Source organism: Heptranchias perlo, chromosome 1 (assembly GCF_035084215.1).
Source record: "Heptranchias perlo isolate sHepPer1 chromosome 1, sHepPer1.hap1, whole genome shotgun sequence".
In the NCBI taxonomy this organism is placed as follows: domain Eukaryota; kingdom Metazoa; phylum Chordata; class Chondrichthyes; order Hexanchiformes; family Hexanchidae; genus Heptranchias; species Heptranchias perlo.
Genome location: NC_090325.1, coordinates 138,477,800 through 138,503,629, shown reverse-complemented (window position 1 = coordinate 138,503,629; position 25,830 = coordinate 138,477,800). Strand labels below are relative to the sequence as shown.

The following is a 25,830-nucleotide window of genomic DNA, read 5'->3' as shown; positions in this document are numbered from 1 at the left end:
GACCTCAGCCAGACGGAGAGGGCAGTGGGATTCCACGCCATGGCTGGCTTCCCACGGGTGCAGGGTGTAATTGATTGCACCCATATATCAATGTGAGCACCTCCACATGAGCCAGGACTGTTCATCAACAGGAAGGGCTATCACTCCATCAACACTCAGCTCATCTGTGACCACCGCAAAAGATTCCTTCACGTCTGCGCCAGATTCCCTGGCAGCTGCCACGATTCCTTCATCCTCCGGGAGTCCAACATCCCACCCCTCTTCCACGCACTGAACACCCATAGGGCTGGCTCCTTGGGGACAAGGGATACCCCCTGCACAATGAACCTCATGAATGGGACTTATTACAGAAGCCAGTCAAGAATGGCCAAGGCGTGGCTGCTGTGGTGACAATAAGAATATTTAATATAAGATTAACAAAAAGCTAATATAAATAAAAAACATGACCAATTGTCAAACACCTTTGTGCATCCCCTTCGTGCTTACAAAACCTTCACCTTTCTCTTCCGACTACTCCTACGTGGTACATCTCCCGTGACAGGTTGCTCTTGTTCATGTCCTGACCGATTAGATGCTTTGGGCCTACTCCTCTGGGTTTTGGTGCCCCTCCATATACTACTCTACCTGTACCTGTGCAGCGGCAGACTTGGCCACCTGGAGAGGAGGCAGCATTGCGGGTACTGGTTGAGAGGGGGGCAACGGGTGAGACACGGGAGCGCTTTGAGTGGCGTCCCAACTTCTATGTCCCCTTTCACCATCATCCCTCCCCTGGGCCAGGCCCACACCACTCCTACTACCCTGCTGGACGACAGTTTGGAGGACATGTGTGGAGCCTTGTAAGGCCAATGCTAGTGTATCTGCCTGCCTGTTTAAGGCGGCAGAATGTTGTTCACCCTGAGTCCGAACGGCCATTGTCAGGGCCTCAATGGACTCATTTGTGAGCCGTGCTTGAAGCTCCATGGAGGCTAGCCTTCCCTCCATCGCAGACATTCCCGCACTTACCCGCGACAGTATGTCAGAGATGCCTCACGTCTCTGTGACAATATTTCAGAGATTCCCTCCTGTACCTGTGCCACCATTCCATTCATGCAGGAGTTGGACTCCTCCATCCTCTGCGCTATTGTGGAGAGTGCGCGTGGCACCTGATCCAGCACCTCTTAAATATGGTGCTGTCCCTCGATCATTCTCCCTTTAAAGGATGGCCCCGAGGGTTCAGCATCTGTGTCCAGGTGAGCAGGGCCTGGAGAGGAGTGCTCCCACCGACGCGGACTCTCCACAGCTGCCCCTGCCACCAGTGTCTGCTCGTGCTCACGTGTGTGGTAACTCACCATGTGCGACCCCCCAACTAACTGCGGACTAGGACCCACCGAGGTGTGAGTATCTACGCTGGTGGATGGCTCACTCAGATGTGACGGTGCACCCTCAGAGGCCGGCAGGTCCTCTGCGGAATCGCCCTCTGCCGCTACAGCAGTCGCTGAAGGCCCTGTAAGAGAACAGAAGGCAATATTAAGCACGATCACAGATGTGTCACGTTGCGATGAGCACATTGAGGTGCTGAAAATGGCAAGGCATGTTAACATCAATTCATATTTTGTGTGCTGAATGTTAAAGTTCTGTCACCAGACGTTTGTCGGGTGCCAGTCTCGGCGTTCCTGACGGTCAGGCACTCGAGGGTTCAGCTTAGCTCCAGCGCCACCTGCTCCACGTCTGTGAGGACGACCTGATTTTGCGGCCCCCCTCCGGTCTTCGGCCTCTCCCGTGCATTCTGGGCTCTCTTCTCCTATAAGGGGAGAAAGTACAGAGGCGTGAGTGAATGATGGTGACGTGACCAATCAATGAATGCATTGCTTTGGATGCGGCTGACCGTGAAAGAGATGCATCAGAGGGTGAGTATGAGACAGAGCCATAACATTGTATGAGGATTGGATTGAGCGGTAGTGGTGGGGTGAGTAATGGGGAGGTGAGGAAGTGCTGAGGAAGTGCAGGTAAATTGAGGATGAGCTTTAAGTGGGTGTGAGGAGTGATGTGATAGAGTAGTGTTGGCAGTGCAGAATGAGTTAGGGGGTAGGGGGCAGTGATGTGGAAGACAGAATGTAGCAGAATGAGTAAGTGTACTCACTTTGGCTGACCCAGTTAGATCATTGAAGCGCTTCCTGCACTGGATCCAGGTGCGGGAGATGATGCTGCTGCTGGTGACCTCCTCTGCCACCTCGAGCCAGGCCTTCTTGATGCCAGGGGCAGGCCACTTCCTCCCATCTGCCGGTTTGAAGACATCCCTCCTCCTCCTCACCCCATCCAGTAGCACCTGGAGTGAGGCATCGCTAAATCTAGGAGCAGCCTTTCCCCTGTGCTGCTCCATTGTGTTATGTGGGTGTGTTGCAGGAGCAGCCATTGGAGGACTACCCCTTTAAATAGAGCTCCTCCAGCTGACAGCTAGTGATGCGGGTGCGTAGTCCACTCGCTGCGCAGCTTTCGGACGGCTATCCCGGAAGCCATGTTAAGTGCTCCAATTGACCCGCGATCGTGTGGGAAAAACGGATCTCACTGGGTGGGTTACCCACACGCCCAATCGCCCCCCCTCCCACTGCCATCCCGCCTCCCCACTAATATCAGAGCCTATATTTCAGTTCCTGGCTTGACATATTTCCGTGAAGTGCCTTTGAATATTTCTTTATGTTAAAGGCGCTATGTAAATGTGAGTTGTTGTTATGATGATGTCACCAAAGTTACTTCACAAGTAACTATGGTCATTTTCTTCTGGTGTTGCTGTCAAGAGAAATCAATGAAACAGTGATCAGCACCCATGCAGTAAATATTGTGATACTTTGTAATCTCTTGCTTATGCAAGACTGCTGTCTAGTTCTATCAAGAGTAAAAGGACATTGGGCCAGAATTTGCTGTCAAAATAACGGTGAGGCTAATGGCGCGCACTATTATTTATGCGCAAATCGCACAGCAACTTCAGGCGAGCGCAGATGAATGGTTGAAGATGAAATCCGGAAGTTGCTGTCTGAGATGGCCGTTCCGCCGTAAGCTTCACAAAAATGGCATCTCGATGTCTGACTGACCATTCAAATACATTGAATGGCGTGAAGTTCCTGTATTTGCACGGTAGACACAAACTAAACTCGCCACAGTCTAAGTACCCTTTTTAACGGTGTGAAAAGTCTTAATTATTGCCAAACAACATCTCTGACACTGAAAATTAACTATTACAAGTGTGGAGTCTCATTCCTTCAGGCTTTTAATTGTTGGAGATTTTTTTTAAAATTAAATTAACTTTTTAAATTTTTTCTGTCTCTTTATTCTCTCTCTCTCTTAATCCAGTCTTTCTTTCCCTCTCTGTATTTTGCTTTTTGTACCTGATTTGACATTGAATTCACTCTTCTAACTTATACTTCCTGGTTCAGACTCTGCGCTGTTCATTTCACAATCCTTCAATCTGATTGGTTAAGGAGATACGCAGTTGGTTGCCCTGTTCAAACATGCCCCAGTTGCCCTGTAGATCTCCCACTTACAATTATCACATTGTTAAAAGGGTACGTTTCCACCTCCCACTTACAACAAATTGCAGTGCAAAATCTCATGGAAATTAAACAGGCAAGGGCAAGTCTAACCCGCCATCCATGCATTGGCTACAGTAAATTTTGGCCCACTACAAATGAGGCAATATAGTTAACACTGACTTATCTTTCTATTTTATTGATATTACTACGGTCCTCTCACTTTTCTTCTCTCGCTCCTTATAAACTCCAAATACTCCATACTATACAATTTTGTTCCTCTCTTTAGCCGCAAAGTGTTGAAATCAAAGGACTGATTCCTTGATGGTGCACTCAGGTATTCTGCACATGTGCATTGTGTAATCGTGCACTAGGCCCAAGCACTGGTATTACTGTGCTCTGGATTTCCCTGATCTAACAATTTTTTGGAAGTTGCACAGAGACCATATGTGGACCTCATTACAATTCCGAATTTAATGCAAACGTATTTAAACGGGTCGCATCATGTCTTCTCTGGCCTCTTCACTCCTGTAGTGCTGGTTGCTTGTAGATGACAGGCGCTTCTGGGCTTCCATGCTGTTCGCTTAAGACGTTGGATTCTTAAAGCTGGAATTGCACACTTTGTATTGTGTGGCAATTTGGTTTATCGCTTGACTTTTTGTGCAGCAGTTTCTGCATTTTTTGTTTGCATTAGTGATTTCACTGTTTGCTGCTGAATTTTTAAAACTCCAGACTCCGTTTGCACAGATCTGTAGCCACAGCACGACTATGATTTTTAGCTAGAAGCATAATGCTCAGCACAGACATTTCACTGGGCTTTCCAATGCCCATTATGGATTTGGAGCAGGAAGAGGAGTTTAGGCAGAGGGAGGAAACACAGGCATGCTTCCATCTCAGGCATCTGCAGTCCACTTGGACTCGGCCCAGGGAATAAAGGAAAAATAAATTAGGAGGATATGGATGAAAAAGTTAAGAAAAAACATATAAGAGAATTAGAAAAGCAGATCTGGCAGAAAGATACAGTAAATTTAAACAATGGGCCAGAATTTGCTGTCAAAATAATGTTGAGGCTAATGGCTCTTGCTGTTATTTATGTGTAAATGGTACAGCAACTTGAGGCGAGAGGCAAATGCGCAGTTAAATGCGAATATTCAAAAGTTACAGCCCAAGTTGCGCCACCCGCTGTTAACTTCATGAAAATGGCATTTTACTGTCTGCCTGACCATTGACATGCATTAATTGGCGTGATGTTGCTGTATTTGCACGGTAGGTACAAACTAAACCGCCGCAGATATTTAGGGCTAGTTTAATAGCGTACGTACCCTTTTAACAATATGATAATTGTTAATCAACCTCCCTTGCACTGAAAATTAACTATTACAAGGGTGGGGTCTCATTCCTTCAGGTTTTGAATTTTTTGGCGAGATTTTAAAATGTCAAATTTTAAAAAACTTTTTCTTTCTGTCTCTTTTTTCTCTTCCTTAATCCAATCTTTCTTTCCCTCTCTTTATTTCTCTTTCTGTACCTGATTTGACACTGAATTCACCCCCTTTTATTCACCTTCCTTCTTAGTCCTTGCGCTGTTTATTTCACAATCCTTAAATTTCATTGGTTAAGGAGATACCCAGTTGCTTGCCCTGTTCTCTCAGGTCCCAGATGCCCTGTTTCCCTCGCTGCCCCTTTATCAGCTCACACTTTCAGCATCTTTGTGGGCAAAATATTTTTGAGCTAAAGGTTGTAGGGCAAACCTAATTAACGGCAGATGCCATTACATGCCCTGCTACAGAAAAATCTTCTCCAATATGCGCTTGAATAAATGGAGCATGCTTATAAAAATATACATTTAATTCTATACTTTGTGCTTATCACAAGGAATGGAATGTCATTTACTATAGCCTTGCACTTCTGATTTTCAATTTCAAATACTTACATGTGCCTGAGTTAAGTTTAAATTTATCACACTCTCTGTCCTATAGTACTCAAAGTTATGGCTACCTAAATAATAGGCAGTGTTGTTAAAATGGGTATGGAATATCACATGGAACTGGGTGGTGCACTATCTGTCCCAAAGTCCATTGCAACCTCAGTTCTGAGCCTCTAGAATGCATGGGTGCCATTTAGATATCATGGACTGTATAACTATAGGGGAAAAACAGGTTAATATTTTATGAAAATTAAAAGTAAAAGAAAATAGACATTGAGCAATGTTGAATCTCACGTTAATATTTAATTCCTGCATCTCTACAAATAACAAATCCCTGACTCTGCAGGTGAATTTCTAACACTGCCTTTTCCATACTTGACAACTGTTTTCAGCTGAATGGCCACATGAGAAGTGGTAACTCCAGTCATTCATTGTGAGTTTGTGCATGTATAACTCAAAATCCCCATGTTTTCTCTGTAGTACAGCAACTCACACTCAAATTAAGACTCTCAGCGTCATACGCACACTTTCACAACTGTGTAGATGGCAGGTAACAGACTGTGCAAGCCCAGTAGAAAGTCCTAAAATCATTTATAAAAACCCAAATTCCCACCTTCTTTCTTACCTTGTTGGTGACCTGCATTACCTGTTTTGGCCATACACCCCGATTAATCAATAATTAATCAAAAGCACATATTGGAAAATCGCTGGCACACTCTCCCAAACAGGTGGGGTTGTATAACCGGTGTCCAATTCACGACTGAAGGTTTTCTGTCACCGCCGAAAATATCTCGCACATTTACCCAGCTCAGTGACAGAGCACTTTTACTGCTGCTCAAAATTGTGCAGATGCTTCCCTCCCTCCAGCATGCTTGTCTGAATTAACATCTCTCACCTGCCAGAATACCGACCGCATTGAAAGAACAACTGTAGCCACCAAAATTCTCAAAAGAATCTCGTGGCCATTTTGAACTGATAACTTCATGATATTAGGATTTGCCATTCTCTTGTATCTATCATGTTGAATAAGGGGATTCCTGTGGTTGTAAAAATATTATTTAGAATTTGTTATTTAGTTCTTGACTGACTCGCAGAAGAATTACAGATGATGTTCTAGTGGTTAATCTTACATGCATTTAAGGGGAAACTAGATAAGCACATGAGGGAGAAAGGAATAGAAGGATATGTTGATAGGGTCAGATGAAGAGGGGTGGGAGGAGGCTCATGTGGAGCATAAACACCAGCATACACCAGTTGGGCCAAAAGGCCTGTTTCTGTACTGTACATTCGACATAATTCTAAGCAATCTGTTTACCAGCAAAGTGATGGATTTTTATGCAAACAGGGCCCTTTTCTTCAGGACCTGTCATGAAGCAATGGGGCAATAATTCCACCCATGCAATAAGTATCATGATTTCTTTTTAATAACAATTTTGTGAAATGTTTGTACTTATCAAGGTGATCATGGTTGGAAATGAACCACTTTCAACGTTGGCCGCCTAATGTTATCACCAAGCATTCTTAGCTCAGGTGTAGAACGGGTAGATTAATTAAACAAAAGCACATATTATAAAATCGCTGGCACACAGTTTTCTGTCCAACAATCCTACATTTTCAAAGGCATTTGAGGATAGTCAGGTCTGGTGGAGAATTCCCTTACTGGAGGCAGCAACACACAACACAGTGTCAATTAGTATTTTTTTATTCATTCTTGGGATGTGGGCATCTCTGGCAAGTCTGGCATTTAGTGCCATCCCTAGCTGCCCTGATGTAGTGGTTTTGATACAACAGAATGGCTTGCTAGGCCACTTCAGAGAGCAGTTAAGAGCCAACTACATTGGCGTGAGACTGGAGTCACATATAGGCCAGACAGGGTAAGGATAGCAGGTTTTCCTCCCTAAAGGACATTATGAACCAGTTGGGTTTTTATAACAATCTGACAGCTTCATGGTCACTTTTACTGATATCAGCTTTATTTTTTTTTATTTTATTTTTTTAAAAACCTGAATTCAAATTTTCATGGTGGGATTTGAACTCACATGCTCTGGAGTATTAGGATCCTCCTTCAGCACATCAACAACAACATACAGCTATCCACTACGTCTGGGGAGTAGATTTTTGAAAGCTGTGATGGACCAGGACTAAGGCAGTACCTCAAACCGCAGCGGAAAGCGCAATCAGAATAGTATCAAGTACTGGGATGCTAAGGATAGGCCGGCCCATTTGAAGCACAAGCTCCCAGATATCTGTGCACTACATGCAATTATCTACTATTACTTAATGGTACCAAGTTGCTTCCACTGAAGCTGTTCTGAAGCTTCCAGCGCTCGGGACCACTCTGTTCACATTTTGGGGCGGATTTCAGTGCACGAGCAGCAACTGGGAAACAATTCCACATGTGCAGGCTTGTGCTTGTGCAGCTGAAAGATCACAATGCTGTGGCTGTGGACCTTTCCCCTTAGGAAAACAGCATTGTTGGTCTGTATGGGTGGAAGAAAATGACAGCCCATAGCATCATTGCAGCCAGTCATTTATCCTTGCCATTGGCGGAGCTGTGATTCTGGCAACACAGGGAAAAATCCGCTCCTCAGGTAGGTCTCCGTGACGTTGGAGGCACTGATGCCACTTACATCGGGTTACATCGAAACTACAGCACAGAAACAGGCCATTCGGCCCAACTGGTCTATGCCGGCGTTTATGCTCCACACGAGCCTCCTCCTTTCCTACTTCATCTAACCCTATCAGGATATCCTTCTATTCCTTTCTTCCTCTTGTGCTTATCTAGTTTCCCCTTAAATGCATCTATGCTATTTGCCTCATCTATTCCTTGTGGTAGCATGTTCCACATTCTTACCACTCTTTGGGTTAAGAAGTTTTTCTTGAATTCCCTATTGGATTTATTAGCGACTATTTTATATTTATGACCTCTAGTTTTGGACTCCCCCACAAATGGAAACATTTTCTCTATGTCTACCATATCAAAACCTATCATTATCGTAAAGACCTCTATGAGGTCACCCCTCAGCCTAAGGAGTCCCAGCTTGTTCAGCCTTTCCTGATAAGGATATCCTTTCAGTACTGGTATCATCCTTGCGAATCTTTTTTGCACTCTCTCCAATGCCTCTATATCCTTTCTATAATATGGAGACCAAGGCCCCGCCCAGTAAAATCCATCCGTTCCCCACATGATCACGGGTAAATTGAAGCCACTTAACGTGGCTTCCGGGTTTCCCGTTGGAAACCTGTGCAGTGGGCGGACTGCGCACCCGCATCACAGGCTGTCAGCTGGAGGAGCCCTATATAAAGGGGCAGTCCTCCAATGGCTGCTTCTGGAGGAAACACCCACATAGCACAATGGAGCAGTACAGGGGAAAGGCTGCTCCTAGATTCAGTGAAGCCTCACTCCAGGTGCTACTGGATGGGGAAAGGAGGAGGAGGGATGTGTTCTACCCGGCGGACAGGAGGAAGTGGCCTGCCTCTGCCTGGCTCGAGGTGGCAGTGGAGGTCACCAGCAGTAGTAACATCTCCCGCACCTGGATCCAGTGCAGGAAGCTCTTCAATGACCTAACTAGGTCAGCCAAAGTCAGTAAACTTACTCAATCTTCCACATACCATCTTCCACATCATCGCCCCCACCCCCTAACTCATTCTGCAGCTGCCAACACTACTCTATCACATCACTCCTCACACCCACTCAAAGCTTATCCTCAACTTACCTGCACTTCCTCACCTCCCCATTAGTCACCCCACCACTACCACTCAACCCGATCCTCATGCAATGTCATGGCTTTGTTTCATACTCACCCTCTGATGCATCTCTTTCTCAGTCAGCCGCACCCAAACCAATGCATTCATTGGTTGGCCACGTCACTATGACTCACTCACGCATCTGTACTTTCTTCCCTTCTAGGAGAAGAGAGCTCAGAATGCACAGGAGAGGGCGAAGGCCGGAGGGGGGCTGCAACAGTTAGTCATGCTCACAGATGCGGAGCAGGAGGCGCTGGAGCTCAGCCGCACCCTTGAGTGCCTGACCGTCGGGGACGCCGAGACTGGCACCCGACAAACGTCTGGTGACAGATCTTTAACATTCAGCACACACAATATGAATTGATGTTAACATGCCTTGCCATCTTCAGCACCTCAACATATGACATCATGCTTAATATTGCCTGCTGTTCGCTTACAACGCCTTCAGCGACCGCTGTGACGGTGGAGGGCGATTCTGCAGAGGACCTGCCGGCCTCTGAGGGTGCACCGTCACATCTGAGCGAGCCATCCACCAGCGCAGATACTCACACCTCAGTGGGTCCCCATCCTCATTTAGCTGGGGTCGCACATGGTGAGTTATCACACACGTGAGCAAAGCAGACACTGGTGGCAGGGGCAGCTGTGGAGAGTCTGCGTCGGTGGGAGCACTCTTCTCCAGGCCCTTCTCAGCTGGACACAGATGCAGAACCCTGGGGGCCATCCTTTAAAAGCAGAATGATCAAGGGGCAGCAGCACATTTGCGAGGTGTTGGAACAGGTGCCACGCGCACTCTCCACAATCGCGCATGAGTGGATTGGTGGCCATGTAAGGGAGGGCATCTCTGAGATACTGTCACAGGGATGTGAGGGCATCTCTGAGGTAGTGTTGCCGGTAAGTGCGGGCATGTCTGCGATGGAGGGTAGGCTAGCCTCCATGACACATGTCCTCCAGTAGAGTGGTAAGAGTGGTGTGGGCCTCGCCCAGGGGAGGGATGATGGCGAAAGGGGACATGGAAGTGGGGACGCCTCTCAAAACGCCCCCACGTCTCACCCGTTGCCCCCCTCTCAACCACCACCCACAATGCTGCCTCCTCTCCAGGTGGCCGAGTCTGCTCCTGCACAGGTGCAGGTGGAGCAGTCTTTGGAGGGGCCCTCACGGGCACCGAAACCCAGAGGGCATGGGCCCAAAGCATCTAATCGGTCAGTGCATGAACAAGAGCAACCTGCCACTACCTCTGCTGCAGCCACAGGGGAGGCACCACATATAAGTAGTCGGAAGCGAAAGGCGAAGGTTTTGTAAGCATAAAGGCGATGCACAAGGCTGTTTGACGGTTGGTCATGTTTTTTATTTATATTTGATTTTTGTTAATGGCACATTAAATGTTATTATTGTCACCACAACTGCCACATCCTGGCCATTCTTGACTGACTTCTGTAATAAGACCCTCTCATGAGGTTCACCATGAACGCCCACACTTGATGCCACCCATTGGGTCACTCTACAGTGGGTGTATGTGTCATTGCAGGACTGTTTTGTGCAGGGGGCGGGAGGCTGGTGTGGGTGCTGCTCTGTCCAGATGGTGAGGACTGGACTTTTCACACTGTCTGATGTTAGGAGAACCGTTCACACATCAGTGACTCCCTCGCCTGATGAGCAGCCAGGTGAGCCGCTGATCTGCCCATGGGTTGCTCCTCCCCCTCCTCTGCCTCCTCCTCATCCTCAATGTGGTTGGCAGATGTGGATGGGGCCTCCTCAAGCGGCACCCCTCTCTGGTGTGCCATGTCGTGCAGGGTACAACAGACGACTATAATGCGTCTCACTCTATCTGATGCGTATTAGAACGATCAAGGCACCTGAAGCGCATCTTGAGCAGCCTTATAGCATGCTCAATTGTAGACCTAGTAGCGATGTGGCTGTCGTTATAACGACGCTGTTGCTCTTTGGTAGGGTTCGTCAGAGGTGTCATGAGCCACGTGTGCAGGGGGTATCCCTTATCCCCGAGGAGCCAGTCCTTCTGGGTGTTTGGTGTGTGGAAGAGGGGCGGGATGTTGGATTCCCTCAGGATAAAGGAATCGTGGCAGCTGCACATGTGAAGGAATCTCTTGCGGTGGTCACAAATGAGCTGAGTGTTGATGGAGTGATAGCCCTTCCTGTTCATGAACAGTCCTGGCTCATGTTGAGGTGCTCGTATTGCTATATGGGTGCAATCAATTACACACTGCACCCGTGGGAAGCCAGCCACAGCGTGGAATCCCACTGCCCTCTCCGTCTGGCTGAGATCATCCATGGGAAGTTGACGTAGTGCGAGGTCCTGCGAAACAGGTCGTCGGTGACCTGCCTTATGCACTTGTGTGCAGACGACTGAGAGACCTCGGCAATGTCCCCGTTGGCACCCTGGAATGATCCGGAGGCGAAGAAGTTGAGGGCAGTGGTGACTTTGACAGCGACAAGTAAGGAGATGCTGCTCGGCCCAGCCGGGAGCAGCTCGGCATGAAGGAGGCTGCAGATGTCCGGGACTATCTGGAGACTGACTGAGCCTCCGCATGCACTGCTCCTCAGAGAGGTCCAGGAAGCTGAGCCTGGGTCTGTAGACCCTGTTGCGAGGGTAGTGCCTCCAGTGACGTTGCTCTCTCTGTTGTTGCCCTCCGTGCTCTTGTGCAGGTGCCTGTGGCACAGCACTGTGTTGTGGAGCTCCACGTGGCGGAGGTGGACGGCGTGCCTGGCGAGGCTGGTGATGTTGCTTGTCCTCGGATGAAGTATTGAATGCAGCCATGGCGCCCCCCATCCTGACGGTGTCAATTTTTTGGGGTCCGCAAAGTAGGTAACTATGTTTGCACAGCAGAGTTTTGGGTGGATAGTAAGAATTTTGAGTGAAAACACAAAGGTCTTGCAGCCAAAACTTTGTCTGAAGTGACAGGGTGCCCTGCTGCAATAAATGAGGTTTCCCCCCACCTGTCAAATAATCCTCTGCATCTCCCACTGGCTGCTGTTTGAAACACGTCTGCTAGTACTGGGAGTGTTTCCCATAACACAGGAAACACACTGAGGATCCTTCAAAATTGCACCCCTGCCAAAATGTCTACTTAATGAGGTATCTCAAGTACCTTAACTATCTGTCAAGGTATGTAAATCATCATCCCGCCGGCTTTAATTGCCAGTGGGAGTCCCGCATTCGGGAGGTGCGCGCGCACCCGAACGCGTCACTGGAGAACCCGGAAGTCAGCGGGTTGGAGCCGGGCTCCGAACCTGCTTCGGATTTCTACAATTTTAGGAACCCCCCCGCCCCCACTCCGCCATCCGAAAATCAGCCCCCAGAACTGTGCACAATACTTCAAGTGTGGTTTAATCAAGGTTCTATACAAGTGTAACATAACTTCTTTGCTTTTCAATTCTATCCCTCTTGAAATGAACCCCAGTGCTTGATTTGCCTTTTTTATTGCCTTTTTAACCTGCGTCACTACTTTTAGTGATTTGTGTATCTGTACCCCGAGATCCCTTTGCTCCTCTATCCCCTTTAGACTCTTATTATTCAAGCAGTATGTGGCCTCCTTATTCTTCCCACCAAAATGCATTAGCTCACACTTACCTGTATTGAAATTCATTTGCCAATTACACGCCCATTCAGCAAGTTTATTAATGTCTTCTTGCATTTTGATGCATTCTTCCCTTGTATTAATTACATCCCCCCCAAATTTGGTGTCGTCAGCAAATTTTGAAATTGTACTTCCGATTCCCGAATGCAAATCGTTAATGTAAATTGTGAACAACGGTCCCAGCATCGATGCCTGTGGAACACCACTTCCCACCTTTTGCCAGTCTGAGTAGCTACTCTTAACCCCTACTCTCTGTTTTCTGCTTTGTTGCCAACTTGCTATCCATTCTGCTACCTGTCCCCTGACTCCACATGCTCTGACCTTAGTCATGAGTCTACAATGCGATACCTTATCGAAGGCCTTTTGAAAATCCAAATATATTATATCTACTACATTACCCAAGGCTACTCTTTCTGTTACTTCTTCAAACAATTCAATAAGGTTGGTCAAACATGACTTTCCCTTCTGAAATAAGTGCTGACTATTTTTTATTATATTTTCGTTCTCTAGATGTTTTTCTATTACATCTTTGAGTAAAGATTCCATTATCTTTCCTACCACTGACGTTAAGCTAACTGGTCAATAGTTCCCTGGACTTGTTCTATCTCCCTTTTTAAATACAGGAATAACATTAGCTGTCTGCCAGTCCTCTGGCACTATACTCTTTTCCAGTGAATTTTTATATTTTTGTAATAGTGCCTCTGCTATCTCCTCCCTAACTTCTTTTAATATTCTCGGATGCAATCCATCCAGCCATCTTATCCTCCCTAAGTTTGGTTAGTTTATCAATTATCTCCTTTCTATGCTAAATGTTTTAATACCTTTGTCGATCTCTTCTTCTAATGTCCTGCCCACCTTGTTAGTCTCCCTGGTAAATACGGAGGCAAAGTAACTATTCAAATTTCTGCCATTTCTGCCTTGATGTATATCGCAGTCAGAGTCGGGGCTACCTCCAGCAGCAGCACTGTAGTACAAATGACTGGTTTTTACACAGTTGCAGTTTCTACTCTGGAGTGATTTTCATGGGCTTTAAACAGCAATGTTTTTAAGAACAATTTATGTGACTTGCACATTGTGCAACTCATTTCCCGTTAAGTGTCTGTAATCTGTTGTATAGGGACCTTTCCCAGGTCATGTGAGACTTTTCTTGTATGATTACCAACCATTTCCTGTGTACACAGACAGTTGAGATTGCACCACAAGAGTATGGAAATAATTAACCTGTTTAAATATTAATTCTAAAATATCCATATTCATGAAATTCAACAAAAATGCAGGAAAAAGATATAAATATTGCATAAGAAATCTAAGTTTATATAATGGCTATAATTGACTTTTATGACACATCTTTGATTCTCTTCCTCTAATTGTTGCTCATTCTTTTTGTTTTCTTCAGTTTATTTTGTGTCATCATTCTTTCTCTCCTTTACTAGTTTTCTCTTTTTGCCTCCTTACTGTTGTGACTTGCCGACTGTATTTTCTCTTCCCTCCTTTTGATTCTCTTCCTCTCTTTCTTGCTTTTGCTTCTCTGTCAGCGGCGGCAGAAAACAGGCATAACAAATCGGCTACCCATTAGACACCCCGCCCAATCAGCGTCCAATCCGCTACTGCTAGTTTTCTGTGATTGCGGAAAATATCTCGCACATTTACCCAGCCCACTGACAGAGCACTTTTACTCCTGCTTGAAATTGTGCAGATGCTTCCCTCCCTCCAGCACGCATGTCTGAATTAACATCTCTCACCTGCCAGAATGCTGGCCACATGAAAGAACAACTGTAGCCACCAAAATTCTCAAAGAATCTCGTGGCCATTTTGAAACTGGACTGATAACCTTCTCATGATATCAGGATTTTCCATTCTCTTGTATCTATGAAGCTGAATAAGGGAATTCCTGTGGTTGTAAAAATATTATTTAGTATATGTTGTTTAGTCTCTGACTAGCAGAAGAATTACAGATGATGTTCTAGTGGTTAATCAGTTTACTGGCAAAATGTTGAATTTCCATGTAAACATGACCATTTTCTTCAGGAGCTGTCAAAGGATCATGACGCAATGGACAATAATTCCACTCATGCGGTAAGTATCATGAATTTTTTTAAATGACAATTTTGTGAAATGTTTGTACTTATCAAGGTGATCATGGTTGGAAATGGAGCACTTTCCATTTTGGCCGCCCATTGTTATCACCAAGCATTCTTTGCTCAGGTGTAGTACGGTTAGATGTAAAACAAAGCTCCCTCCTCCCTGTTCCAACAATATACACCAGCCATAGCCTCAGAAGAGCACCCACTTCCATTTCCCATACCTGCTATCCAATGGCATCTTTGGCACTTAATTGGCATCTCATTCAATCAGTGTTGAACTAGGGGCTCTTACCCACTAGAAGCTGGATTTGTTCCATTAGACTGGCCTAGATTTAAACGCAGTTAGAAACATAAGATCATAGGAACAGGAGTAGGCCTTGAGCCTGTTCCACCATTCAACTTGATCATAGCTGATCTGTACCTTAACAACTTGCATTTATATAGCGCCTTTAATGTAGTAAAATGTCCCAAGGCCCTTCACAGGAGCGATCTCAGAGGGTTGTAGGGCTGGAGAAGTGTTATCAAACCAAATTTGACACCGATCTACTTAAGGAGATATTAGCATAGGTGACCAAAAGCTTGGTCAAAGAGTTTTAAGGAGTGTCTTAAAGGAGGAGAGAGAGGCGGAGAGGTTAACTTCATCTACCCATCTTGGCTCCGTAACCCTTAATACCCTTGCCTAACAAAAATCTATCAATCTCAGTTTTGAAATTTTCAATTGACCTAGCCTCAACAGCTTTTGACCGAGAATTCCAGATTTCCACTACCCTTTGTGTGAAGAAGTGCTTCCTGACATCGCCCCTGAACGGCTTAGCTCTAATTTTAAGGTTATGCCCCTTTGTTCTGGACTCCCTCACCAGAGGAAATCGTTTCTCTCTATCTATCCTATCAACTCCTGTAATCATCTTAAACACCTCAATTACATCACTCCTTAATCTTCTATACTCAAGGGACTACAAGCCTAGTCTATGCTAACTGCCCTCATAATTTAACCCTTTTAGCCCCGGTATCATTCTGGTGAATCTGCGCTGCACCCCCTCCAAGGCCAATATATCTTTCATGAGGTGCGGTGCCCAGAACTGAATGCATAACTACAGATGGGGTCTATCCAGAGCTTTATATAACTGTAATATAAATTCTATCCCTTTGTATTCCAGTCCCATTGAGATAAAGGCCAAAATTTCATTAGCCTTTTAAATTATTTTTTGTACCTGTCCACTAGCTTTTAGTGATTTCTGTACTTGGACCCCTCAATCTCTCGGCTCCTCCACAATCCCTAGCTTCTCATCATTTAGAAAATATTCAGATCTATCTTTCTTAGGTCCAAAGTGGATGACCTTACACTTCCCCATATTGAACTCTATCTGCCACAGTTTTGCCATAATTTTTTAATACATAGGTTATGCATGAATGAAAACCTGTCCTATCACTGGGTTAATGGGTGCTACAGTTAGCACATGACATGAAGAAGAATATTTAGCACCGGTATCTGCATAAGGGTTTGCCAGCAGAAAGCCCCATTAGCAGGCAGCACCAATTCGAAATTTGGGCATGCATCGCCTGCAATTTTCCAACCATTAAAATAAATGGTCGGAACATTTCCGACCTGTGATGCCAGACGGCAAAACTCCGGTGTTGGCAGCATGTACTCTGTAGTCTCAACAGTGTTTGCATCGTATTGATGAAACTAATTAAGTGCCCCGCACGGGGATTGGTGTCAGACATCCAATATGGTGAAATCCCAGATGTTGATGTGCTTGGAGAAGGTTGACAAATTTACTGATTCTCCACCCTATGCCTCTGAATCATTGCTGATCTCCAATAGCGTGACCTATTTCAGGTACTGTGACAAACACATTGGCCCAGAATTTCCTTGGAGCTGTTCCTGCTCCACTGCCGTAACTTCAGAAGTATGGTGGAAACCCTGTTAACACGTGTTAGCGAGGTTTCCGTTCCACCTCTGACAAAGTTACGGCGGCTGGACGGGAGCAGTCTTGAGAAAGTTCTGGGAAATAGACACATTGATGTGTGGTGTTATGTCTCTACAGCCAGCTAGATGGTCTGACATGGTCTTTTATGGTATTGTGCATTTCTATGTTCCTATCCTGATTCTGCATTTTACAAGTATTTGTAATTATCAATGTCTTCTGCAATGATCGAAGTTTTTTTATGAACATCTATTTCACTTTCCCAGGAAATTCAGTCACTAGAATCATTGGGTAAAAGAAGTTTCCTCCTCAGGGACACCAATTTCCGGAGGGGTCCTAAAACAGGCATTAGACCCCTCGTTTATATACGTAAGGGGCCTAACGCCTGTTTTAGGCAGCTGTCAGGAATGTCTGAAAAATCATCCGACTCAATTTTGGGTCCGATGTCTTTCAGGTGTCCATAAGAGACAGGAGCAGGAGTAGGCCATTCGGCCCCTCGAGCCTGCTCCACCATTTAATGAGATCATGGCTGATCTGATTTTTACCTCAACTCCACTTTCCCGCCCTTTCACCATATTCTTTGACTCCCTTGCTGATCAAAAATGTGTCTAACTCAGCCTTGAGTGTATTCAATGACTCAGCTTCCACAGCTTTTTGGGGTAAAGAATTCCAAAGATTCATAACCCCCTGAGAGAAGAAATTCTTCCTCATTTCCGTCTTAAACGGGCGACCCCTTATGCTGAGACTATGCCCCCTAGTTTTAGATTCCCCCATGAGGGGTAACATCCTCTCAGCATCTACCCTATCGAGTCCCCTCAGAATCTTGTAAGTTTCAATACAAACTCCTCTCATTCTTCTAAACTCCAATGAGTATAGACCCAATCTGTTCAATCTTTCCTCATAAGACAACCCTTCCATACCCGCAATCAACCTTCTCTGAACTGCCTCCAATGCAAGTATGTCCTTCCTTAAATAAGGGCACCAGAACTGTACGCAGTACTCCAGGTGTGGTCTCACCAGCACCCTGTACAGTTGTAGCATGACTTCCCTGCTTTTATACTCCATCCCCCTAGAAATAAAGGCCAATATTCCGTTTGCCTTCCGGATTAGGATATTGATCCCCGAGATTGGCCTCATTGTGCCTGTTTATCAAGGTCCAATTTCTACCCCATTATTTGTTGATTTTTGTGGGGCAAGAATATATTTTAGAAACATTTGCTTACTACTTCCAGTCTAATAAATTTTTTTTTACTGAATTTTAAAACACCACCAAATAATCAGCAGAAATAGTGGTTTATTACAATCCCCTCTTAAAAGCGACAGAAAGTCTCCTTGTCCATCATGACATGTCCATCCAGCAACGTTCTCACTTCATTCTGGTTTATTAAATTTCAATTGAAACTGAAAGCTTGTATTTTGTAGACTTCGATCCTTTCTAATGTGGACACTAAAAGAGAGTCAGAGTGAAGATTCCACATCATAAATGAATTTGGTGTATACTAACGGAACAACTGTGAAATTGAGGGCCCTATCCAGAACTCACACCTGCTATTTTCCAATTGGTGCAGTACGCCACTTTTCTGAAGGCACTTATGATTTGTGCTGAAGTACAGTTGCACAGTGACAGCAGCAGCCTTTCAATATCTTATCCAAGTGGCTTTTTTTTGTATGCTATTTTTAGTAAGCTATTCAACTGTGGAGCTTTCACAGCTGAACCTAATTCTGTTCTCATGTAATCTACACGCACAACACACCGCTTTCCAACAGGGATCACTGAATAGCAATTAGTAACGGGAACCCAGACTGAGCCTGACCTCCCTAGCCTTTAAGGTGTCGAGGGCCATTATAATGATCCTGTTGTCACTTTAACTATAATCAGCTAACTCATCACAAATCAGGTATTAAATCTGGGACTCCCCTGATTTGTATGGTAAATAACTTTTCCAAAACACACTGGCCTAGAAATTCAATGTTTGGGTGCTTTTGACAGTAGGGCAGAAGAAAACAGCTCTACTGTGTAAGCTAATATATGAAGACTGAGCAAGATAACAGACAGCAGCCAGCAGCCATGAAACTGTAACCAGCAAGTCAGTGCCTTCAGGAGAGAAGAAGTGGAAAAAATTGGTAAGAAAAGAACTGCATTAATACTAACTTTCTACCTTGAATATATCACAGATTTCAAAATCTTCAATTACTCACCTTAAAAGACTGTCCGAAGGTTGCCGAGACAAAAATTTCACCTATAAATCATGTCTGAAAATCTTCTGTCAGCCTTGGGAGAAGTGTGTTCGTGGGAGGTGTATGTGCAAGCTGCCGAATCAGTGTCCAAAGGCTGGAGGAGAAGTCTGCTCAAGCAATAAGAGGAAGTTTACATCGTACTGCAAGCTGAAAAGTTTTGAATGCCATCGAGACTCGGAAAGGTTCTCTCACTTTGGGACATGCTTATTGGGTGAGATTGCAAAAATTATTGTAATGTAGGGATTGTTACTTACCACCATTTGAATAGGAAAATACAGCCAATCTATTTCAGGCCTGGTGACAGGTGGGTACAGTTCTCAGTGAGACATATATATATATATATAATCATATTATTGGCTGCATACAAAGTGCTCTCAGTCAGTTATAGTGGGTGTAGCAACTGTTATCCAATCTATATTTAAAATGGGGGAAAGCCAGTCTGTTCCAATGTGTTTCGTTCATTGGGGCCAATTTTAATTCCTGTTTTCAGGAGGAACCAGGCAGTAGCATGCTGAAAATCGCAGCCCAGCACTTACTGTCCTGTTTCTGTTGATGACTGCACTGCTGGCGGGGTCCTTGAAATGGGCGGCCTGTTTCTGGTGGGCACCTCATTAGACTATGCAAATCATCAAAAGGACCACAAAGCATTTTTTAGGTAAATTTGGGCAGAACGGCCTAACCAGCCTAACCACTGCAAGCTGCAGTTTCGTTCCTGTGGGCCCAAGAAATGCTCTTCCTGGCTCCACAAAAATAATCCTGCCTGCTGCTGGTTCCTCTGCGGTGCCCCCCTCACGATTGCCTGCCCCTGCCTTAACTAAATTCTGCCAGCTCAACTCCACGGAGGAGCTACCGAATGTCGCAACCCCCTCCCGATTGGCGAGCTGCCTGTCCACGTTCCCCAAACGCACGGGCAGCTCGCTGACAGAATGATAGTGAAACTCGACTGTGAAAATTGATCAGGCTTCTCACTGGTGACATCAGGTGGGCAGCGAGCGCACTCCACCGATACCTATCGAAACTGAAAATTGGCCCCATTATGTTCCGAGAGTAGTAGATGCTCAGATCATAAGGCCATTACAGCCAAACGCAATCCTGTCCTCATCTGATGTGCACACTCATGCATGTTTCAACAGGGACCACTAGATATGAGGGATGGGAACCCAGGCTGATTTTTTTTTCCTCTTTCTGTAACCCAGGGATGCTGCCATCAATTAAAACTCCTGTTCAAATCAGCTACTTCAACACAAACTAGGAATCAAACCCAAGGATTTTTTCAAGCTGAGGAATGTCAGCATTGGGAAATGGACCACCTACAATTTCAGGCACCCAGGAGAAGAAATTAGACTTTGTTGCACCCATTTATAGATGTAAAACAGATGCAACAAGGCCCAATTTTGGGGACCAAAGTCCTGCGCCCCAAGGATGCCTGAAAAACGTCCAACACAAAATTGGGGCGGGCCATTTTTCAGGCATCCATCGCGGCTGCCTAAAACAGGAGTTATGTCCCTTGAATATGCAAATGAGGGGCTTAATGCCTGTTTTATGTCCCCTCACAGAAATTCGATTGCGATGAGTGGAGCAGGCTTCGAGCCTGCCCCGCTCCGGATTCTTAAGTAGCTGCTGTGGCCGCCAACTAAAGGTAAAGTTAAAAAAAAATTAAAATGTAACGTAAGTTTTTTAAAATTTAAATTAATAAAAAGCCTTCCTGCGGACGCAGGAGTGCTCCCCTGACTCCACAGGCATCACGATTGCGCCCCCCACTCCACCATTTCTGGCTCCAACCTCTGAGATTTACCTTCAAAGCTGCTACCTGCGAGGCAAGCGTCGCATTGTGCTTCTCAAATGCACGAGCTGCCTGTGGAGGCGCGATACGCCCACAAATGGGCCTAAATGAATTTCTACCCCTCCAGTGCCAGCAGCAAGCGGGACAGGTATAACACAGTTAGAGGCAGAGTAAAAATCCCTGTACTCTGTCCCAACTTCAGAATAGCTCCCTCTACTGCACCAGTGCAACATTTTCCATTCCCCACATCAGCTATTAGTCTGGGTTAGAATTGAAACAAGACCCCAGAGTTAAAAGGACACTTTCTAACCCACTGCATTACTCTCAATAATGATTTGACATATGTCCACATTTGTAAATGTATATGTAAACATACATGTTGAATCTCCTTTTTTAATTTTAGGACATACTACTGTTTCTTTGGATCTTGATAATACATCACAAGGAATTGTTTTGTTCAGTTTCAACGACACAACACAACAATTGCCTGTATGCATGAAGCTGAAGAGGTGGACAATGCATGAGGCAAATGTAGCCTGCAGACAACTCAACTTTAACTTGTAAGAATTTATCTTCAGTTTTCTGTATTTGAAATGATTCAAGTCAATGCTTGCAAATGAGTATTTTGTCTTTTAAAGATATTTTATCTGCTACTACGCATCTTTTTTTTCTTTTGCCAGAGGAGCAGAGAAAGTTTTAACAGCAGCAAACTTTACAAGTAGCATCAGTGTCGCCACTTGGGTGAACTGGGATAACGGCGCGCGCTGCAGAGGGTTTGAGAAGAGCCTATCAGAATGTTTCCGCCTCACCGATATTACAACCCCACAGAGGGAGTGCTGTAAAGCAGACATTGCTGCGGTTAAATGTTATGATTATCCTCCAGGTTATTATTTTCTGTTATTACAGTGGACTTCATTGATGTAAGAGACATGGGGGTAGAGTGTTCTTCCGTACCACCTGGGCGTGAATTATCACCTGGAAGGAGTGTAGGGAGAACAGTTGGATGGAGACGGTAATGGAGCCCGGCTGATTTTCTTTCCGTTAATTTAAATGAAGGGAAAACTAGGCGACTCCTGTCACCGATGTGTGATCCTCCCTGCCACATATTCCACTCTGCACTCTGTCCATGCGAAATGCTTAAAGCCCAGGCAGTACAGACAAAAATCTGCCTCATTGTTTGTTCAAAGAGTTGGGTAGACCAGACGAAAATAGTTTTCCCAAACGAAATGAATTGAAATTAATATATTTTTCCTCGGGGATAGGCAGCAGGAGTATCGACCTGTTCTGACACTTCTTTACCTAAAGGAAAAGGAAAAGACTTGCATTTCAATACAGCCTTTCACAACCTCAGGACATTCCAAAGCACTTTACAGCCAATGAAGTACTTTTCAAGTGTAGTCACTGTTGTAATGTAGGAAACGCGGCAGCCAATACCACACAGCAAGGTCCCACAAACAGCAATGAGATAATGATCAGATAATCTGTTTTAGTGATGCTGGTTGAAGGATAAATATTGGCCAGGACACCAGGAGAACTCCCCTTCTCTTCTTCTCTTACATCCACCTGAGAGGGCAGATGGGACCTCAGTTTAATGTCTCATCCAATCGACAGCAGCTCTGACAGTGCAGCACTCCCCTGGTGCTGCACTGAAATGTCAGCCTAGACTTTGCGCTCAAGTCTCAAGACACGAACCCACAACTTTGTGACACAGAGGTGAGAGCACTACCACTGAGCCACGGCTGACACCTAATTGACTCTAGTTCCAATAAATGTGGATAAATCAGCCACAATTCAAGTGTATCTGGAATCATCTTACTCTCTGATGACATGATGCACATGACTTCTGAGTCTGCAACCCCATCTATGCTCAGTAATCTGCAGTTTGATTTTAAATAGCTAAAAAGAATGGTTTCAATAGTGTGTTTTGTGTGGCAGGTCAAAGCTTATCATGTCTTCACGTGCCATCCACACACACACACTTTCTAGCAGTGTAACGGAATAGCGATCAAAAGAGTGACCCATTGACTTCTCCCCTCCCTAACCCTGCGGTGGTGAGGCCAGTTGCAGAAATCCTATGACCAAGCAGCAGAGATCAGCACTATAGTTTCTTATTGCAGTTTGACTATAAACAGAAAGCTTGACTGCAGTGGAAATTTTATCAACCAGGGCTTTGATTCCAGCCAGTGCTCGGTTGTGTACAGTAGGTACATGCCACTCCTAAAACTGAATGAGGTGCACCAGTTTACAATAGATCATGATGATTCAAATCAAGTCCCTGGTATACACGTAACTTCAGCTTCACACACAACTTGTCTCATGTGCCATGTAACAGTCCTTGTCCAGTTACCAACCTGTCAACTGAGAAATGTTGTTGGATTATACAGCTGTTGCATTTAGTTCAGTTATATTTTGCTTCACTAAAATTGTTTCTGTTTTTTCGTTGTTAGATAAGAACTGCACCAATGATGAATTTAAATGTGTAAATGGCAAGTGTATTCCACTGAAGGATCTTTGCAATGGCATTGATGACTGTGCTGACCTAAGTGATGAGTTATGCTGTAAAGGTAAACAAAAGGGTCAGATCTTGTTCTGTTTTGATGCTGTCTCTGGAGGTTTGATTGATAGTAATACTCTGCAGGTGTTCTTGGTCCAGCAGCACTTAGCGCTTTCAGTTCATTAAAAAGGCACCAAATGATGGTTGAATATCATTGCCTCTATCTTAATACATTTTTTCTACTGTTAAAACAGAATGCGAAAAATCTTACCACTGCAAGTCAGACATATGTATTCCAAATTTTTCTTTATGTGATGGCGAAGATGACTGCTTGGATGGAAGTGATGAGAGTAACTGTAACGGTAAGGAATAATCTTCACAGATTAGTGCATCCTACGACTGTTGATGTACACGTGTTTAATAACAATATGAGCTCAAAGCTTCTTCCACATGGACTGAGATTCACTCACTTCAGTTTAAAACTGTAACCTAGGGACCTCATTGCTTTAGTAGGTAAAGGCACTAACTAGTGCGATTCTGAGCCGTATAATTACAAATGTCCCACATTCAACCTCTGGTCTGTGTTGTGTTAAGATGATCTCAGCTAGGGCAGCAATAAGGGACACAATTTTCAGCCAGGGTTACCACTCTGGGTGGTTAGCCAGTGACCAGTGCAGTTAAGTGCGCTTACATAGGCACCAGGCAGGGTCGGCTGTGAAACCCCCTTTCAGTGCAGCAAGCTGGCAACACCAACTGCTAAGACTCATATATGAAGAGTAGCCATTGGCTGAGGTGCTGGAGGGTTGTCAACATCTGTGGAACTGTACACCATCATCAGTCATCGGAGAAAACTAGAGGAAAGATATAACTTATTTTAATCGACTGGGTGAATTTCCTTGGGTGTTCTCCTGCTCGCCCGCTGTAACTTCAGCAGAAGCGCTGTAGAAACCCTTTAAGTAATTTTGTTGGGGTTTCCGCAGAACTTCCGCCAATATTAAGGCGGTCGAGTGGGAGAACGCCCGAGGAAATTCACCCTGTTATCTCACGGTGAAATATAAATGCCATTCCATGTGTAAATGTATTTACAATCACTATCACTAATTTGATCATAAATCTCATTTCCCTGATGTTGACAGTTCCATGTTACACTGCACATACCTTGGGCATGTTACCTATTCAACTAGAAAAAATCAGAAACTTTTGTTAGTTGAAAAGACTTGCTGGACAGAAGCAGCTGGTAATATATAAGGATAGCATTTAGTTGGTTATGTTCAATCCCTTTATCCTTCAATCCTTGACCCCTCTGTCCTTGCAAACTACCGCCCCATCTCCAACCGCCCTTTCCTCTTAAGTCCTTGAACGTGTTGTTGTCTCCCAAATCTGTGCCCATCTTTCGCGTAACTCCATATTTGAATCCCTCAATCAGATTTCTGCCCCTGCTACAGTACTGAAACGGCCCTTATCACAGTCACAAATGATATCCTATGTGACTTTGACCGTGGTAAACTATACTTCCTCATCCTGCTCAACCTGTCTGCGGCCTTTGACACGGTTGACCACACCATTGTCCTCCAACGCCTCTCCTCCATCGTCCAGCTAGGTAGGACAATGTTCGTCTGGTTCCATTCTTATATATCCAGTCGTAGCCAGAGAATCACCTGCAATGGCTACTCTTCCTGCTACTGCACCTCTTCCCGCTCCAGAGAGACCTCTGGAGCCCCCCAAGGATCTATCCTTGGCCCACTCCTATTTCTCATTTACATGCTGCCCCTCAGCGACATCATCCGAAAACACAATGTCAGGTTCCACATGTACACTGATGACACCCAGCTCTTTCTCACCACCACCAACCTCAACCCCTCCACTGTCTCTGATTTGTCACGCTGCTTATCTGACATCCAGTACTGGATGAGCAAAAATTTCCTCCAACTAAATATTGGGAAGACCGATACCATTGTCTTCGGTCCCCACCACAAACTCTGTTTGCCACTGACTCAATCCCTCTCTCTGGCCACTGTCTGAGGCTGAACCAGACAGTTCGCAACCTTGACGTCCTATTTGACCCTGAGATGAGCTTCCGACCACATATCCACTCCATCACCAAGACCGCCTACTTCCACCTCCGTAACATCGCCCAAATCCATCCCTGCCTCAGCTCATCTGCTGCTGAAACTCTCATCCATGCATTGTTACCTCTAGACTCGACTATTCCAATGCTGTCCTGGCTGGCATCCCATCTTCCAATCTCCATAAACTTGAGCTCATCCAAAACTCTGCTGCTTGTATCCTAACTCACACCAAATACCGTTCACCCATCAAACCCGTACTTGCTGACCTACATTGGCTCCCGGTGCGGGAATGCCTCCATTTTAAAATTCTCATCCTTGTTTTCAAATCTCTCCATGGCCTCAGCCCTCCCTATCTCTGTAACCTCCTCCAGCCCTACAATCTTCCGAGATCTCTGCGCTCCTCCAATTCTTGCCTCTTGCGCCTCTCCGATTTGGCGAACGTACCTTCAACAGGAATTAGGGGTTAC

General features: G+C 45.2%; 1 protein-coding gene across 1 annotated transcript in view; it reads left to right on the top strand.

Moving 5' to 3' along the window:
• cfi (complement factor I) overlaps positions 1 to 25,830 on the top strand; it is a 96,817-nt gene that overhangs the window by 4,732 nt on the left and 66,255 nt on the right. Inside the window, exons 2-7 of the mRNA XM_067991584.1 lie at positions 14,796 to 14,843; positions 18,955 to 19,228; positions 21,204 to 21,360; positions 21,481 to 21,683; positions 23,248 to 23,364; positions 23,549 to 23,656. Of these exons, the coding sequence (XP_067847685.1) occupies positions 14,796 to 14,843; positions 18,955 to 19,228; positions 21,204 to 21,360; positions 21,481 to 21,683; positions 23,248 to 23,364; positions 23,549 to 23,656 (907 nt within the window). The remainder of the gene's footprint in view (positions 1 to 14,795; positions 14,844 to 18,954; positions 19,229 to 21,203; positions 21,361 to 21,480; positions 21,684 to 23,247; positions 23,365 to 23,548; positions 23,657 to 25,830) is intronic.